At 56.6% G+C, this 16,245-nt stretch overlaps 1 protein-coding gene across 4 annotated transcripts in view; it reads left to right on the top strand.

The window, feature by feature from the left end:
- Positions 1–16,245, top strand: part of GRIK3 (glutamate ionotropic receptor kainate type subunit 3) — a 161,607-nt gene that overhangs the window by 128,926 nt on the left and 16,436 nt on the right. For all 4 annotated transcript variants that reach the window (XR_009462897.1, XM_059729452.1, XM_019489926.2 and 1 more), the window contains exons 11-13: positions 2,636–2,859; positions 9,796–9,914; positions 14,450–14,667. Coding sequence is in view for 3 of the 4 variants with exons in the window: in XM_059729452.1 (XP_059585435.1) it covers positions 2,636–2,859; positions 9,796–9,914; positions 14,450–14,667 (561 nt within the window). In the remaining variant the exon portion in view is untranslated. The remainder of the gene's footprint in view (positions 1–2,635; positions 2,860–9,795; positions 9,915–14,449; positions 14,668–16,245) is intronic.

The following is a 16,245-nucleotide window of genomic DNA, read 5'->3' as shown; positions in this document are numbered from 1 at the left end:
GCCGCAGAGGAGACCTCCGTCCTGCTGCTCCTCCGAGGCAGAGCCACGGCGCCGGCACCGCACGCGTCGCAGCGGTCGCGCTTCTCCTGCAGCCGGGAAGCCGGCACGTGTGCTGCTGGCGCGTGTGCGGTTGCATCCCCTGAGCAGCCGGCTGGGAAACGGGCTTCCTTTGGGTTTGGGGAACACGGGTCAGGCCCTGCTCGCGGTCTGATACCTGCATCGCAGAGGATGGATTTCACTGGTGTGAGGCAGCCGGCAAGCGAGAGAGGAGCCGCCCGGGGCAGAGTTTAGCTCGGCCTCTCCAAACTCACCCAGAGCCCAGGCTGGACTTCCTGCCAAAGGGGTGCACAGCGTCCCGCTTTCTGCTGGATTAGTCTCCCTTCATCTCGTTACGTCCCTTTGAGCATCTCCCTTGTCTCTCCCGATTATCGGTGCAGCGCCCGGCGTCCCCGGGCAGCGCCGAGAACGCTGCTTCGGCTGGCGCCGGCTGCAAGCCCCGGCTCCTGTCCCGCCTGCACGACTGGAAGTCAAAGGCAAACAGCGGCTGCTGCAGGAACCGCCCGTGCGGGGTGTCTTGGAGGTCCTGCTTCAAGTAAAAACCCAGGCAGCAGGACAGTGGTGACCCCACAAATCCATGATGAGGGGTTTGCCTGGGCCAGGAGCTCCGGGTCGGCTTGTTTGTGGCTTGAGCTTCACAACCGCTTTGGATCCCGGCTGAGCGGCGTGGCCCCTTCCTAGCTGCCAGGCAGCTGGTGGACCAAAAGGTCTTCTGGTATTTAGATTTTCTTTTGCAATGTGCTCCTCTGAACCCTGAATGTGCGTGCGAGGATGCTAATGCAGGCATTACCTAAAAGCAAACAGACTACCAGAAAAGGCCGGGACCTCGCCTTTCAATAAAACCAGCCACCGAAGCCATGCAAATAGCTTCTTCGTGTGAAATACACGGTTGTGCAGAAAGCCAGGACAAAGGACACGACCCACTGAGGCCCCATTTATAGCTTAAGTGGTGCTTAGGCCTTACACTATGCATTTCACCATTAATTAGCAGCAGCTTTTCACAGGAGCTGTGGCCAAGGACGTACACAGAAGAGGAGCAGGGTACGAAACCATCACCTTGTCCTTCCCACGCGGCGGTCGCACGCCGCTCTGCGCCCACAGCCCCCGCGTCTCGGCACGTCGGGGTTTCCATGTGCAAAGCCTCTCCGGTTTCATCCCGAAGCCAGCTGTGGGGAAAGAAAATGAACTCTGTGCCTCACGCTGCTAGGTTATTACTTCCTGCAACTTAATTTCTGGCCCGGCCTCCCTCTGTGACACGGTGTACTTGGAGCAACATTGAGATGAAGGCCAGAACGAGTGTCCTCTGCGGCGGACGGCGCTCGCTGGCTGCTAAGTGCTGTGCTGCAGGAGGAAGGAAGGTCACAGACACCTTTTAGGATGCTGTAAAGTATAATCTCGCTGACTGCTGACGAAGCCTCACCCATTTCCGAGCAGAACCCGTGCAGGAAAAAGCCCCTGCAAATACCGCGCCCGCCTCTCCTACATGCAGGCTTCCCGCACCGAGGAGCAGGTGAAGCGGGGCAGGAGAGTTGCTAAAGGTGGTTATCAAACAGAGCCCAGCGCTCCTCCTCAGCGCCGGTCCGAGCAGGGCCCAAGACGGCAGGAAACTCGAGCTAGCGTCACCTCGTCGGGTACCCGGCCTGCGTGCGCGGTGGTCCCTGCGCCGCCATGCATTGCCTTCCATCGGTGGCAGATGCTGGTGTGAATTCAGGTGCAGCATCCACCCCTCTCGCCCCACCCCGGTGAGCTGATGGGCTGAGGTTGACAGATGAGCCACGACAGGGGTCTGGGTGCATGGTCCAAAGCCCTTGGCAGATAATGGGAGTCTTGCTGTGCGTTTTGGTGGGGCACGAAAGCCCCGACATGCCAAAGCCTAGACAGAGCCTGCACGGCGCGGCGCGGCGCAGGGAGCGGGACGTCTGAGACCACAGCCAAGCTCGGGGGAATGGAGGGAGGTCCTGGAGTCACGGGGTGGGGTAGGGTGGGCTTCGGGGCCTGCGAGGTGACCACGTCCGACCTGAAGGGGCTCGGCACCACGCAGGATCGGGGCCCCTGGGAGGCGGAGGGGCCAGCCAGGGCCGGGCGTGTTGGATGCAGCGAATGCCAGGGTCTCTTCTCCAGAGAGCCCGGTGGTCGACCTCACAGGGGGGCCGGGAGCTTCTGTGTGCAAGTCAGCTCCACCTCCCTGTGCCTCAGTTTCCCTCCCACCCTCTGTCTGTCGTGTCAGTGCTGGGGCGGGGGCTGCCTCTCCCCGGGGTCTCCCAGCCAGGGCCTCCCCCTGCGTCCAGCACAAGGAGTCAGTGGCCAGCGGGTCCCTGCACCGGGGGAAGGGACTCGCCTCTTGCTAGCCGAGTGCTTTCCCCATCTCACCCCTTGCCCCCAGATCCCTGCCCCTCCTGCAAGGAAAGCCAGTCTCGGCGTGCCCCTCACCCCCGCTTCGAGCTGGGGCGCGATGCCAGGCCCCTGCTACCCAGCCCAGGCGAGGGCATCCCCGGGGGGGAGCGCTTCTGCGGGAGCCCCGCGGTTTCTAACGACTTCTTTCTCTCTCCTTGTCTCTCTCCTCCGTGTCGCCGCGCAGAAAGCGGACTTGGCCGTTGCTCCTCTCACCATCACGCACGTGCGGGAGAAAGCGATTGACTTCTCCAAGCCCTTCATGACCCTGGGGGTCAGCATCCTGTACCGGAAGCCCAACGGGACCAACCCCAGTGTGTTTTCCTTCCTCAACCCCTTGTCTCCCGACATTTGGATGTACATCCTCCTCGCCTACCTGGGGGTCAGCTGCGTGCTGTTTGTCATAGCCAGGTAAGGGGCGCCCAGCGGCCTGGCCGCCGTCACGGACCACCTCCGTCGCCTCCCCCTGCGCTGCGCGGGGCCGTGGGAGCCCACGCACCACACCGGCTCCATCACTGCCCTGCCTCTATCCCTGCACCTTCTCCTTCACCCCTTCCTCTCCTCTGGAGACGGGCGTCTCTCCCACTTCCAAAGCATTTCCATCTCCCGTCCCCAAGCCTTCCACATGCAACCTCCCCCTGAAACCGTCCCCGTGTCAAGAGAATAGAAAGCCCGTTGCTATGAATCTGGCAGTGCGACTGTTTACAAAATTAATATGCATCTAATTAATATGTTTAAAAGCTTCCCTATCTTTAAAGGCAGGGGGGATTTGCATGCATTTGCATGCGTTATTGATTTCCTACAGCCTTTGTGGAGCCGCGCAGCCCAGGAACGTGCAATCCCACCGCCCGCGCTACAGGAACAAAGCATGCACCCCCTGGGCGACGATGCTCCCTGCACAGCCAGGCACGTTTGCCAGCCCCTTGATGCAGCAGGCAGGTGTCTCCGGAGGCCCTCATCCCCATTAGCTCCCCCTCTCCTCTTGATCAGTGTCCCTAATGGAGTCATTTTGCAATGGCTTTGCTTCCATTTTGTCCGCCACTTATCCATATTTATGGGACCTGGGGAGAGCGAGCTGCCTTGTTTTGCTCCTCTGAAAGGGTCCTTGGGGTTTGCTTAATGCAGCCCGCAAATGAGCGGTTACGGCCACGCTCTGCTGTTTATCATTTCAAAGCAGGGAAATGGAGAGCGCGGAGAGCACCCTGCGCCGGCACGTCTGACGCACGGCTCTGCGGCTGCCCGCTCCCCCCGTTACCCCGCTCCCCCATCCCGGGCCCGTGACACTGGTCCAGGAGGAGCCGTCGCAAGCTTCCCACTGCCCCTGTTACAGCATAGGGCTGCTAGGCTGGGGGCTAGACATGGGGGGATATGTCCTCGCCCCTGCCACACGCCCGAGTGTCTAAGGCAGAAGCAGGTGGACAGAAAATGGGGGGAGGATTTAGGGGACTGTCCACTCTGCAATGACAAGCACGAGACCCCCGGCAGCCCCGCTCCGTCTCTGTCGTGTTACTCAGCAACGCCCCGGTCGCCACTTCCGACGGGGGTGAGCGCCCCTCCGCTCCCCACAGACCAGCTCCAGGCACGGGGCGGAGGCCATCAAGTGTGCGAGTCCCAGGGCTTGCAGGGCATGCTTTATGCCCCTCTGCCCCTTAAGATCCCAGCGGCCGGTGCGTGCCAGGTCTCTGGAGCACCTCAGCTCCTCCGAGAGCTCGCGGGACGGGACGGTGCTTGTCTACACGCGCCCCTCCATCCCCGGACACGCCAAGCAGGGATCGCAGGACACACCATCTCCCTGCCCGGCTGCGGTTTGCAGCTGCCCCAACCGCCTCTGCAGCATTTGGAAGAGATTATCTGGGCTTTTCTGCGCAATACCCTCATGGTGCTGAGTGGCGGTTGTCAGCTCGCTCTGCTTAGCAAGCAGAATATTTGTTCTCTGCACAACATCTGGGACAGCCAGGCAGCTACCTGGCCTGATTCCTCCCCTGCAATCAGGTCTGTCAGATGCAACTCCCCTGAAAGCCAAGGACACACCGGCCCCAGCTGACTGAGACTGTGTAAAAGCTTCACACGTACATGGGGGAAGGCCTCTTCTTTCTGCCCTCACAATGAGCCTCAACCAGGGGAAGACACGGAGCCTGCAGCTGGCCCGTCGGGCTCCAAAGCACTCTGCAGACATCAGCTCAAGCACTTTGGGCAAGGACCATGTGCTGTTTTGTGTTTGCAGAGCACCGAGCATGTGTCCAGCCCCTAGAAACACTGCCACACAGGCAATACGGCAGGAGAATAACTGCCCTGGGGTCATGCCTTTTGCAGGTGATAGGAGAGGCTCAGAGCAAACTGAAATGAGGGGAAACAGTTAAATAAAATGCAAACATCTTGGCCTTATGAGCCAGCCCCGTCTGAGCGAACCATGGTGGGGGTGCAGCCAGACTCTCCCACCTGGAGCCACAGGCACCTCAATAGGAGTTTGCACAAGGTGAAAAACAATTGGGATTGCTTGTACGCTGTGCCCCTCACCCCCAAAGATTTGCAAACCAGAGATGGGCCCATCCCGATCCAAAGAGGATGGCACGAGGCAGCGTCTCTCCCAGGAGCAATGAACAGCTGGCGAATTTTATCCCACCCGCGGCTGAATTTCAAGAAGGGCTGAGACGTCCCCGTTTATCATGTGTATGTCACGCAGCAGCCTGGCACAGCCGGCATTCGTCTCCTGGGACATTGCCATCGCTGTCTGACGCTGCAAGGGCGCCTGGCGGTGGGGGGCCCCGAAGGAAGCGCACGGTTTGCTGCGCTGCTGGCACCCCTCCTCCGGCTGCTGAGTCCCGTGGGAGTGGGAGTGGGAGTAGGTCCTGCGCCATTTGGCTGCATGCCAGAGAGAAGGCACGAGACCCTCAGCGGGCAGGAAAGCTCATCTGGGAAGATGAACGCCAGCTAATTACAAACAGCAAAGCATTCCTTGTGATGATTGATGGCGCTGCTCGGCTCCGTGTCTCTGCTAACAGCGTGGGACATTGCTAGATGGACTCCATTGCCACCACGCATTCGATTGCTTGCGTGTCTTGAAATTGGAATTCGAGTGCGTTTCCAGATCGACGGGCGTATTTATCTTTCCCAGTTCAAAGTGGGGCCCTGCCCTGCAGCACCCAGACTCGGCCCCTCCCAGCTCCGTGCGCGCTCTGCTTACATCCGCACAGAAAATCCTCTGCAAGAGTTACTGAAGAAGGGCTCCACGCAGCCCCTAGATGCGACTCGCTGTTTGCCCCGGGGTGGAGCTGAAAGGAAAATCCAGCTTTGCTCTGCACTGGGGCAAAGGCGTGCTGTGAAGCAGAGGGGCCTGCCTAACCCAACGCACGGGGCTGGGTCGGCTCGCTGCCCTGCAGGGGTGTGCACGGAGGGATCCCAGTGCTCTGATCTGCATCTGGGGTCAGGTCCCTGGACAAGCAGCTCATGATCTCTGAAACTCTGTTTCCTCATGGGACTTATAAAAATCCTTGGGGCAAGGGTGCAAAGAAACCCTTGGGTGGGTTGGGCTTGAAGAGTGCCAGCTTGACCATTGCCGTGGGCTCCCTGTGCAGACTCCTGACGTGTGGGTAGGATAACCCAGCCCGCGGGAGAGCAAGACCTCCTGTCCGCTACCTCCCACCATGGGAAGTCCACCCAAGTCAGCCGATCTCTCCGCTGTGCTGGATCGTGGGGGCTGCAGGCACTGACGTGACATCGGCGGTGCCAACGCAGGGCTGGCAGGACCGTGCCCATTGATGCATTGCTGTCGGGGCGCTGCACATGCCAGCGAGCTGAGCCTCATAGCTGCTGAGTCCTGCAGGGCTGCTGGAAGCTGGTGGGCTTCCTTAAAAAGAGTCAGGAAATCTTTGAAGCCTTTCTCTCTGTTTCTGGAACTGCTTTGAAAGAGAGATGAGCTGTGCTCAGCGGTCTCTGCCTGTCCTGCAGCTGGTTCTGAGATGCCCCTTCCCATTGCAACCACCCTCCAAAAAGTCGTGGCTGCTAATCAGGTGCATTTAATAACGGCTCCTATTGCCCCGTCCTCGGACAGGCGTGGTAATATCATTACAACAGCTCTCACCGACCGGCAGGGACCGGGACGGTAATTACCAAGGAGTTAATTAGGGAAGGGCCGTCAGTGCTGCAGCATCCCTGCTCCCCGGGGCTAGGGCTGGCAGGTCGGGGTGGCGGCAGCAGCCAGCTTTCAAGCAGGAAGCAGTTCCCGCTGGAGCCCAAGCCTCTGATCAGAAGAGAGGCCTTTACGACTTTCAAACGACCTTGACCGTGCAGCGATCGGGAGCCTTTCCCCATCAGGTTACCGGCAGGTTGCAATAATTTCCAGGCCCCATTTGAGGGACTTGTTCTTTCTAACGAGTAGGCTCTGCCCCTGCTGTTTTTCCCTCATCTGTAATGTCCCACTAATGGATTTCTAACAGCCCCTCTCGTCTAGGCTGTACCGGCATGACCCTTGACACAGGCAGGTGGAGGGCCAGAGATATCCTGGGGAAAATGCTGGTTTTATTTATTGCATCCAGACGTAATGGAAACAATATCTGCTCTTGACCCCACCGAGGCCTCACAAAGTCCTATTCTCTGGAGGAAAACACAGTCAAAATAGCCAAGCCTTAATTCAAAAACATGAGTCTCACAAACGAGGCTCGGGAGACCGCTGCGGCTGCCATTATCATAGGTCAACGCCACTTAAAACCAACTCAGGGACTATTTAGAGGCAGGCAAAGGATGCCTTTGATCCATCACCACTTTTAATCAGTCTCTCGCTTATTGATAGAGCCGCTGCCTCGAACCACCCCGGTCCCCAAAGAGCCCCGAACGGTAGCGGTGCCGAGCGGCTGCGCGGCGGTCGTTTGTCTGGCGACGCGCAGCCAGCGGTGCAGCCGGGGGCTGCTCGCGAGCGGCCGCCTGTTGCTCTCAGGTTTGCACGGCCCCAGATTACCGCTCATCACAGCGTCCTGCCCGCAGGGCTTCTTAAGCAGACATTTTAACCTGAAACCAGGACCCTCGTTGAGAAGCTTCTCTGGACACGCAGTTCAGCCTTAAAGTGCTTCGTGTCAGATCCCTGCCTTTCACGGGGCCTGCTCCGAATTGCTTCCCAGTCCCTTTCTCAGGAGAGAAAAGAGCCTAAAAGAGACAGAAAAAGATTGTGTTTTTTTCCTGGGCCATTTTATTTAAACCCTGCTCCTGTCGCGGCGAGAAGGGAAGCCTGCTTGGGACAAATCCCGCATATTATGGGTGCAGTTAGATGGGGAGGAGAGACCCTGAAACCTTTCCCTTCATTACAGCTCCACTTCCTTTAATGGCCCCACCAGCCTTTCAAGTCCCAAAGTCGCTGTTGCTGCTGTGCGGTTTCCTGAATATTTCTCTATAATTTGAGCCGTGCCGGTAGATTCTCACTCCGAGACCTTGAAGTTGTTCAACGTGTCATCTTGTCGGGCTCATTTGATCTTCCCGATTCCCCTTCCATTTCATATTTCCTTTCAATTGGCAGCCCAAGGAAGGTTTTCATCTCCTGCTCGAACTCTGCTTGTATTCAAGAGCTGCGGCTCGTACGTGAGGTTTTGCATACTCCCAGCATAAGGCTCTGGCCAAGCAGGGCCCAACCCATTACAGGAACGGGCCGCGTTTCAAGCCAGGTTTGATTTCAGAACAATTTTACCTTCCTTTGTTATCTTTCCCCTTTTGAAAATGCAGAAGAGAGATGGATGGATGGCTCAGGGACAGACTTTGAGAGGCGACGGGCCCAGCGTGGCGTATTGGGCAAACACAGGCGTCGCTACCCCAGACCACTTACAGGAAAAGGGAAGGAAAGGCAGGATTATTATTGCCCCCCTGGCCCTCGCCTCCCTTCAAAGGAGCACCCCGAGGTCCCTGGCTGAGCGGGGAGCAAACCCCAGGCGCCCGCGTGGTCCCGCGTCTCGGGGCCGTAGACACCCGGGCTGCAAAGGGCACAGAGACGCGTGCCCGCGGCAGGAGGACGCTGGGACCCTTTGCTGGGCTGGGAGCGCGGAGAGCAGCCAAGGGCGAATGCTCTTCATCCCACTTTAGCCAGGCAGGCGTCTTCCACCAAAAGAAAAAACAAATCGATTTGTTCCCACAATGTTTTGAGGGCTCTCGCTGGGAAATCGTCACACTGACCCCACGCAGACACGGGCGTACGCGCACACCCGAGAGGGACGGCGTTTCTCGGGCTTCAGGTTTCCCGCGAAGACCCCGAATCCGAGGAAATCGTCTGATGACAGTGAAAACAAATCGTCCTGGCAGTTTTCAGCAGGGCTGGGGGGGAAGGTCATTCTCCAGCAGGGAGGGTCTGACCAATTCAATACCTTTTACCTGCACAAATATACTCCGAGCCGCGCGGCATATTCAGGCCTTGTTATATTCCACCTAATCCATGCCTCTGTCAGTGCAGAGCTGTTTCCTACAAGACGTTGTCTAGTGCTTTGTCCAGTTTAGTTTTAAATTGCCCAAGTGATGGACACGTTAATAGAGCAGGCTATATGTACACGCACGGCGGAGGGGAGGCGGCGAGTCCCTTTCTGCACAGAGCTGCATTATAAGGTTGTTTTACCCAGTCTGCCTTGGCTGGCTGGACTGTCTCCCCACGAAGTGGAAGGGCAGGATGTCTCCCCGAGTATCCCTGCACCTGGAGGGGACTCTGGGTGCGGGGAGGGACGACATCTCCCTTCTGCTGTGGGGTGGATTTTGGGCCGGATGGGTGCGAAGCGCCCGGGATGCTCAGGAGGGAGCAGCGACGACGCCAGTCGGCGCGGCAGGTTCGGGAGCTGCTGGGCCATTTCTGGTTTGGATGCAACTGCTTGGAAAGTGCAGCTAAACCGCTCCAGAAATAGGAGTGTTGCTCTCTCCCTGCCCACCCCGGGTCTGACATATCCCGCCTGACACTGCTCCAGATCTCGGGGGGAGGCCCATGCTCCGGCGTGCCGGGGGAGCCCTTGGCCGTGCTGGACGACGGGACGGTGGCTCTGGGCAGAGCAGCCCCGTGCTGGTACGTTCTCAGCCGCCCCATCCTGCAAGTGTGCTTGTGCCCCTCTCCGTCCCGCCGGCCTCCTGCTCCCCTGTGGCTGCACGTCCTCTACCCCGACCTTCACACGGGCCCGACTGGACGTGCCTTACGGAGACCTTGCTTTTCCAGGCACCAGCCCCCCGTGATGCAGGGCACGGATCCTGGCCCTGCGTCTGCATCCGTGCCCCGAGCTGGGCGCCAGCAGGGCTGGGCAACCCCCCACCCACAAGGGCTGTTTCTTCCCCGTCCCCTGTGGTGTTTGCCGGGAGACACCCCCAGCCTCACCGGCTTTCCTTGTGCCTCCACAGGTTCAGCCCGTACGAGTGGTACGACGCTCACCCCTGCAACCCGGGGTCCGACATTGTGGAGAACAACTTCACGCTGCTGAACAGCTTCTGGTTCGGGATGGGAGCCTTAATGCAGCAAGGTAAGCGCGGCTCCCGCGCCCGGTGCTGCCTCCGCCACGCACACCTCTCCTCCTCTGCGTTTCACCTGTCTCCCCGTTAAAACGAGCAAGGAACAAGCGGGAGGCATAATGCTTCCAGCACCGCCCGGGCTGTCATGAAGCCGCGGAGCAGGGGAGAGCTGCTCCGTCACCGCACGCTGACAGGCAGCGACATTGGTTTTGAAATTGCAGAGTTTTGTCTCTTAACAATTACAGAAATGCTTGTCAACACCGGCTTTTGTCTCTGCTGGAGAGGCGGGGGGGTGCGGGAGCAGGGAGATCTCTCTCTTCTGACAGCTCGCAGTACCCACCGTGCTGTGAAATGTTTGTCTCTCCCGTTACTCTTTCTGATTGAGATGTACCGTACGCATGCGGCTTTGCTCAGATGGAGCCAGCTCCCTGGAGAGGGTGAGCGAGGTTGCTGGTGTGCATTGCGCACAATCCCGGGCTTCACACTAACTGGCTGCAGGCGGGCGGACGCGCGCGCACCGGGCTTCCTGCGGGGAACGAGACCGGAAAGGGGTTAATTAGATAAACGCCCCAGTGGAATTAATCTGATCAATGGAAAGCAGCCGTGATTTGGAGTTCACAAGGTCCTGGTGACTCTGCTTGGTATGATTCACTCTCCATGAATTTCATTTTCGTTTATGGGCATCTATTCGAGCCGTGCTGTGTTGTCAGCTTGGGAGCTCGCGGAGCTGGCTTGGAAAAATAAGGAGGGGTAGGAGGGGGAGCGAGGACGTTAAAACCTATGGGAGGAAGGCAAGCAGCAGGACCGGCCCAGCCCAGGACACAAATCCAGCCGCGGCAGGCTGAGATGTGCTGCGAGGTCTCCAGGAAGCCTTAGCCCTGCTGCTGCCGGAGCAGGCTGGAGCCTCGAGAGCTTTCCCTGGTCTGAGAGCAGCATCTCCGTTATCCAAACCACCTTGCACAGGAGCCCCTGGATGAAGCCCTCACCTCGCGGGGCACGGCAGGCCGGGGTCACGCAGCAAGGTTGGGGTCTGAAGGCCACGTGGCTGCACCTGCTCCATCGCCCTCGCTCTAGAAGACCCCTTTCCCGGCCGGTGCCGCCTCATCCTCCAAGGTCCAAAGCAGGCCCCTGTGCTGTGGGTCCTGCCAGGCCCACGCTGCCCGGGTGGAGGGGCGAAGGGGGTTTTGCATGCCAGGGGAGCACTGGGAGGGGACCCGGTCCTGTGCATCACCCCCGGGTGTCCTGCCGGAGGGTGGCAGGATGGAGAAATGCTTCTGCTGCTGATAACCGGTGCGACGTGTTTTCCAGCGTGTACCAAGGATGTGCAGGCATTAAAGGCTCTAGGGAGGGAGGTGAAAATCTGAATGCCTAGAAAGCATTAAGCAAACTTATTAAATTGCAGGGTCCCAGCTTGCAGCCAGGCCTCAGCTCTCCTGGCTTGCTCTGGGCAAAGACTAGCGCCCACCTTTGTGTGTTCATTGGGGTGCAGAGCCTCCCACCCCGCAAAGCTCGGCACAGGGCCAGGGCAGCCCAGCAAACCGTCCTCCATCTCACGCGTCCCCTCCCCGAGCATCAGCAGTCGCACAGGTGCAGGTCTGCCTGGTCTCTCAGAGCCCCTCGGACATGTGTTTGCATGTGAAGGTGTGCGGTGTGCCTGCCCCGGGGGAAAACCCATCTAATAATATGGAGAGGAAGACGCACGAGATTACAGTCTCTGCAGCTTCAATGCACTCAGTGCCGTAGCTGTGCCTGGGGTTTTTCTCTCTCAAGTAATTTGAGCAATTCATGTATGACCCGGATGCTTTGCCCTATTTACTGTCTGTTGGTCAGCTCAGCTCTTACATGAAGCAGAGGGTACAGTATTGCCCTCCATGTACCCAGATGCACAGTCAGCGTACCGGTCCCAAAGCAATGCAGTTCGTGTCGAGTTTTTCCGGACTGGCTCCGAGCCCCACAAGCCTTCTCTGTTGGAGATCAGCTGAGTACAGTATCAAACTATCACATGGGCTTAAGCCCAATGAATTCAGCAGTTGCATTGCTACAAACACATCCCAGGGCCCTTGGTGTCAGTAATTCACAATATATTCCCAGAGGGCTCCAGGGGCTTCCTGTTGCAGCCCTGAGACGATGCGATGGATGGCACAGAGATCAATGAAATGAAGTCCTACGACAAGTACTCCCAAACGCCTCCGCCCATCCTTTGCAATGGAAATGCTTCTCACTTGAGCCTCCCGAATGGTCTCTAGTTTCCTCCAGCCCCCCGCATGTGCCCTGCCTAGTCCCACCACCTTTCTGGGGCCTGCTCTTGAGAAAGCCCCTCAAAATACCCCTTGACAAAAGCACTGCGAGGAACTTTCCTGAACAGCCCTTTGATAGCCACTGTCTGTGTATTATGATGGCGGGGGCCTTCCACGTAGAAAGGACGGATGGGCGCATACATGGATGGATGGATTTAGGAGGGGAGCAGAGGAGAAAGACAATTTTCTTGATGGTCTCTTCTAGATTTCAAAAACAAACTTTCAGAGTGAGCAAACCAGGTGTCTGAGTCTGCCTCAGCCTTGGCCTGGGATGGACCATGTCGGAGACCCAAAAGGAGATGTGCTAAAAAATGGCGAGGAAATCCCTTCCCGTTGCTGAAACTGAGCTCCCAGAGCGGTTCACGCCAGGAAAAAGATCAGCAGCTGGTTTTCAGGCCAAAGGGGCCAGCTGGGTTGGATTCGTTTTCAAGGCACTAACCCACCTTGACCCAAAATGGAGCAATTTTAAGCTTGGGGGAAAACAGGGCTCGGTCCCAGGAGGGTGCCGTGCAGGAGGGCACTGCGGGCTGTGCCGCGTCTCTGAACCCGCCGTGCACGATCACGTTTAGAGCAAGGGCGCGCGGCTCCTCACGGGGCCTGCAAGGACCGGGAGCCCCTTCCCCATCCCACTGCGCTCCTGAGAAGAGGACCTCACGTCTCCTCTGCTCGCCCGGTCCGACCCGTTTGTCCCTCGCTGAGCCGCGTCGGGTGCAACGAGCCCAGATGAGAGCCCAGGTTCTGCCTGGAAAACACGCAGGGTTTTGAATGAGGCCTTTTAGCACGACTTAGGCTTACAAACCCTGCAGGCTCTGTTGTAGCAAGACTTAACGCTGCGGTGAAACTCAGCTCATCGAGGGCCTGGCGCAAAGCCCAGCAGAGCCGATGAAAAGACCTGCCGTTGCCCTCATGGCCGTGACCATCTACATCACATCAGAAACATGTAGTTGTTCAGCCAGAGGCTGGGGATGCCCTGTCCTGTCCCAGACCGATGCAATCCCAAGGATGAAATCGGGCACGATTTGCTGTCCCAATTGCACGGGTTTGTTTGGCGAGGAAGAAAATTTAGGAAAATGACGACCCAGGTGAGGCCGATTCAGGAGCAGAAATAAATGAAAGGTGTGAAGCGCGTTACCCCTGGTCAGGCCGGTCTTTTGGACGTCAGTGGTACCCAGGCCGTTGGCCTAGCGGCTCCTACAAAAAATGCTCTTCTGGACTCTCTTGCTGGCGATATTGCAGCGCGTTATAACTCTTTTCCCTGGAGCAGGGACGCCCGCATCGCAATGTTGGGATCAAAGAGGGTGGGTTAGCAGGATGAGTCCCGGATCCCGCGGGAACAGCCGCGTTGCCCCTAGCTCACCTCTACGTCTGAGATGCCAGGAGAGCAAAGCCGTGCTAGCGTCGCACCGTCGCCGGCTCAGCAGCAGGCAGCGAGGGAGGAATACGTTCCTGTTGAAAGGTGAATCGGGACCACCTTGCACCCAGAGCGGGGTTTCACTATGTTTTGTGCTCTGTTTTAATGCCACGTGGCTTAAAATTGCCTCGTACGACCCATCTTCCCTTGCAGATTCTAGGTCAGAAATGTCCTCTGGCTGCAATAGCTTCAAACCCAGTCATCTTCCCCATCTTTAACAAGTATCTCAGGTGATTGCAAAAATAGCACAGCCCATTTAATCCTTCCTGTCTGCTCAATAAAAGTCGTTCCAGACCTGTTACCCCTTTCATGCTATAACAACTCCTCCAGTCCCACCTCCAGCTGCTGTTCAAAGTATCGGACCATAATCATTTCCCTCTTTCACTGTTTGATTTTATTTTTTATTTTTTTTTTAAAAAGCCTTGTGTATTTGAACACTCTCCCTGGAGTGAGTCCTTTGAAAAGTAATCCGTATAAAAGCAAAGCACTTTTTAAACGGCAGAACAAAACACTCATAAAAGTTCACCAATGGCTTGCTATTTAAATCTCATAAAAGCAGCCGAGTTAATTACTTTGGTTTGAAGGTTTCCTGTGAATTGTGCCCAAGGTCAGCAAGAAAGAGAGAAGAATTTTTGGAAATGCTGAAGGAAAAAACCCCCAAAAGGCCCCCGATTTCCTTGCACGCGGGTAAGGTGCGTGAAGAGGTGCACGGCTGTTACAGCCTGGCAATGCGGCCTGGTGCTTGAAATACATATATTGGTTTCTTGCCCCGCTGTCTCCCTGGGGTTTTTCCTTTCCTTTTCTTTTCTTTTTCACGCTGCTCTGCTCGTCCCCCCAGGGTCTGAGCTGATGCCCAAAGCGCTGTCCACGCGGATCATCGGCGGTATCTGGTGGTTCTTCACGCTCATCATCATCTCTTCCTACACGGCCAACCTGGCCGCCTTCCTGACCGTGGAGAGGATGGAGTCTCCCATCGACTCTGCCGACGACCTGGCAAAGCAGACGAAGATCGAGTACGGCGCTGTGAAGGATGGAGCTACGATGACCTTCTTCAAGGTGAGGCCCCTCGTATGCTTCGCCGCTCCTGGCGGAGACGCCCACGTGAGCAGCGCCCGGGTTGTGCTCTCAGAGCAGCGGTCCTCCGCCTTTTTAGACCAAGGCGCCCGTCGCTAGACTCGGGGCACCCGCGGAGAATGCCAACTCTTCCTTTTCTCTCCCTTTTTTTTGACTGCAAAAAAGATAATAGAGCGTTTTTTTTCTGTTGCAAAGAACTCAGAAAGACCACACCAGGTCAGCATGGTTTTAACACTCTTGATTCCTATGTGAAATCTCCAGGTTCGTCTTGTGAATCAGGTTTGCACGCCCTAAGATTGGGCGAACACGGTGCTTGGCACCCTGGCAGAGCACCACTGTCCTAGCCCGATGCGAGTGAGACCAGGCAGGCCAGCTGGGTGGCTCTCGTCCTCGGGGACTGGCACACTTGCATCTTTGCTAGGCCTTGTCTGTCCCACTAAATCACTCCGACTATGGAGCACCCAAAACCTCCGCCTCCCAGATGCTAATAGGTATGTCTCTTAAGGCTGAATTGCACTGATATTATGGCTTCTGAAACAGGGAACTCCACTCCACACTGGTTCAGATGACCCAAGATGGAAGATGCATTCCCACATCAAAGCAGAGCTTCTGTCTTGTTATACAAATGCACACACACTAGTCCTCCAGAAAGTCTTATTTCCTCCAGCATCTTCCTGACCTGCATCTCTTCCCTGATCCCTCGGCTGCTTCTCGGTAATGACTCTCTGGAGCCCTTGAAGATAAAATGATTGGCTTCCAAGTGAATTCAGAATCAAACAGAAAGAGAAAGGGAGAAGTGCAGGGAAAGAACAACTAGATCTAGACAAATGCTGTACATACTTTCCACCAATATTTTTAAGCCTCTTCAGTCTTCATGGAAACACTGATGTAATCAAGTGTTATTAGTACAAAAGCTCTCTGATTGCAATTTTCTGCAAGCCTGCCAGGCAGCAAGGGGCACGTATTGAATCGGGGGTCAGAGGCACATCAGATGTCTGGTATGCCCAACCACCCCTGCTCCAAGAGCATAAAAAAACACCGAGCAGCAAACCTATCTGAGGCCGAGGCTTGCTCGTGGCTCCCTAATGCACAGAACAGATTTTTAGTTCTTTGTCTTTGTCCTTCCTTAGGAGCACTGTGGCATTTACCAACCTAATTTGCAATGAGCGGTGCTTTGTTTGTAACCGAGCAGGCTAGCGCAACGGTTAATTGTTGCCTGGGCCTCTCGAGCACCCACTAATAGATCTACGTCTTTCATACATCACGAGGATAAGTAGAAAACTACATTCAAGAGAAGAGCTGTCCATTTTCAAACACAAAGAGGTGAACTTCGTTGCATCAATTATTCACTTACCACTATGTTGCAAAAGTTTGATCCTCTAGAGAGATCATTACCAGGAATTATGGACTACTAGTAAGTAAAAGGCCCTTAAGGTCTGCCTTGGGCCTCTTAAATGCCAAGCTTGTGTAGTGCCTGACTATTCCCTTGCTACGAAGTTCTTGTAATAGCGGCACCCTTCTCCCATCCCTAAATAGAGCAGGGCAGATGGCTTGTCGTCT

Source organism: Alligator mississippiensis, chromosome 6, assembly GCF_030867095.1.
Source record: "Alligator mississippiensis isolate rAllMis1 chromosome 6, rAllMis1, whole genome shotgun sequence".
Lineage (NCBI taxonomy): Eukaryota > Metazoa > Chordata > Crocodylia > Alligatoridae > Alligator > Alligator mississippiensis.
This window is presented reverse-complemented; position numbering and strand designations above follow the sequence as displayed.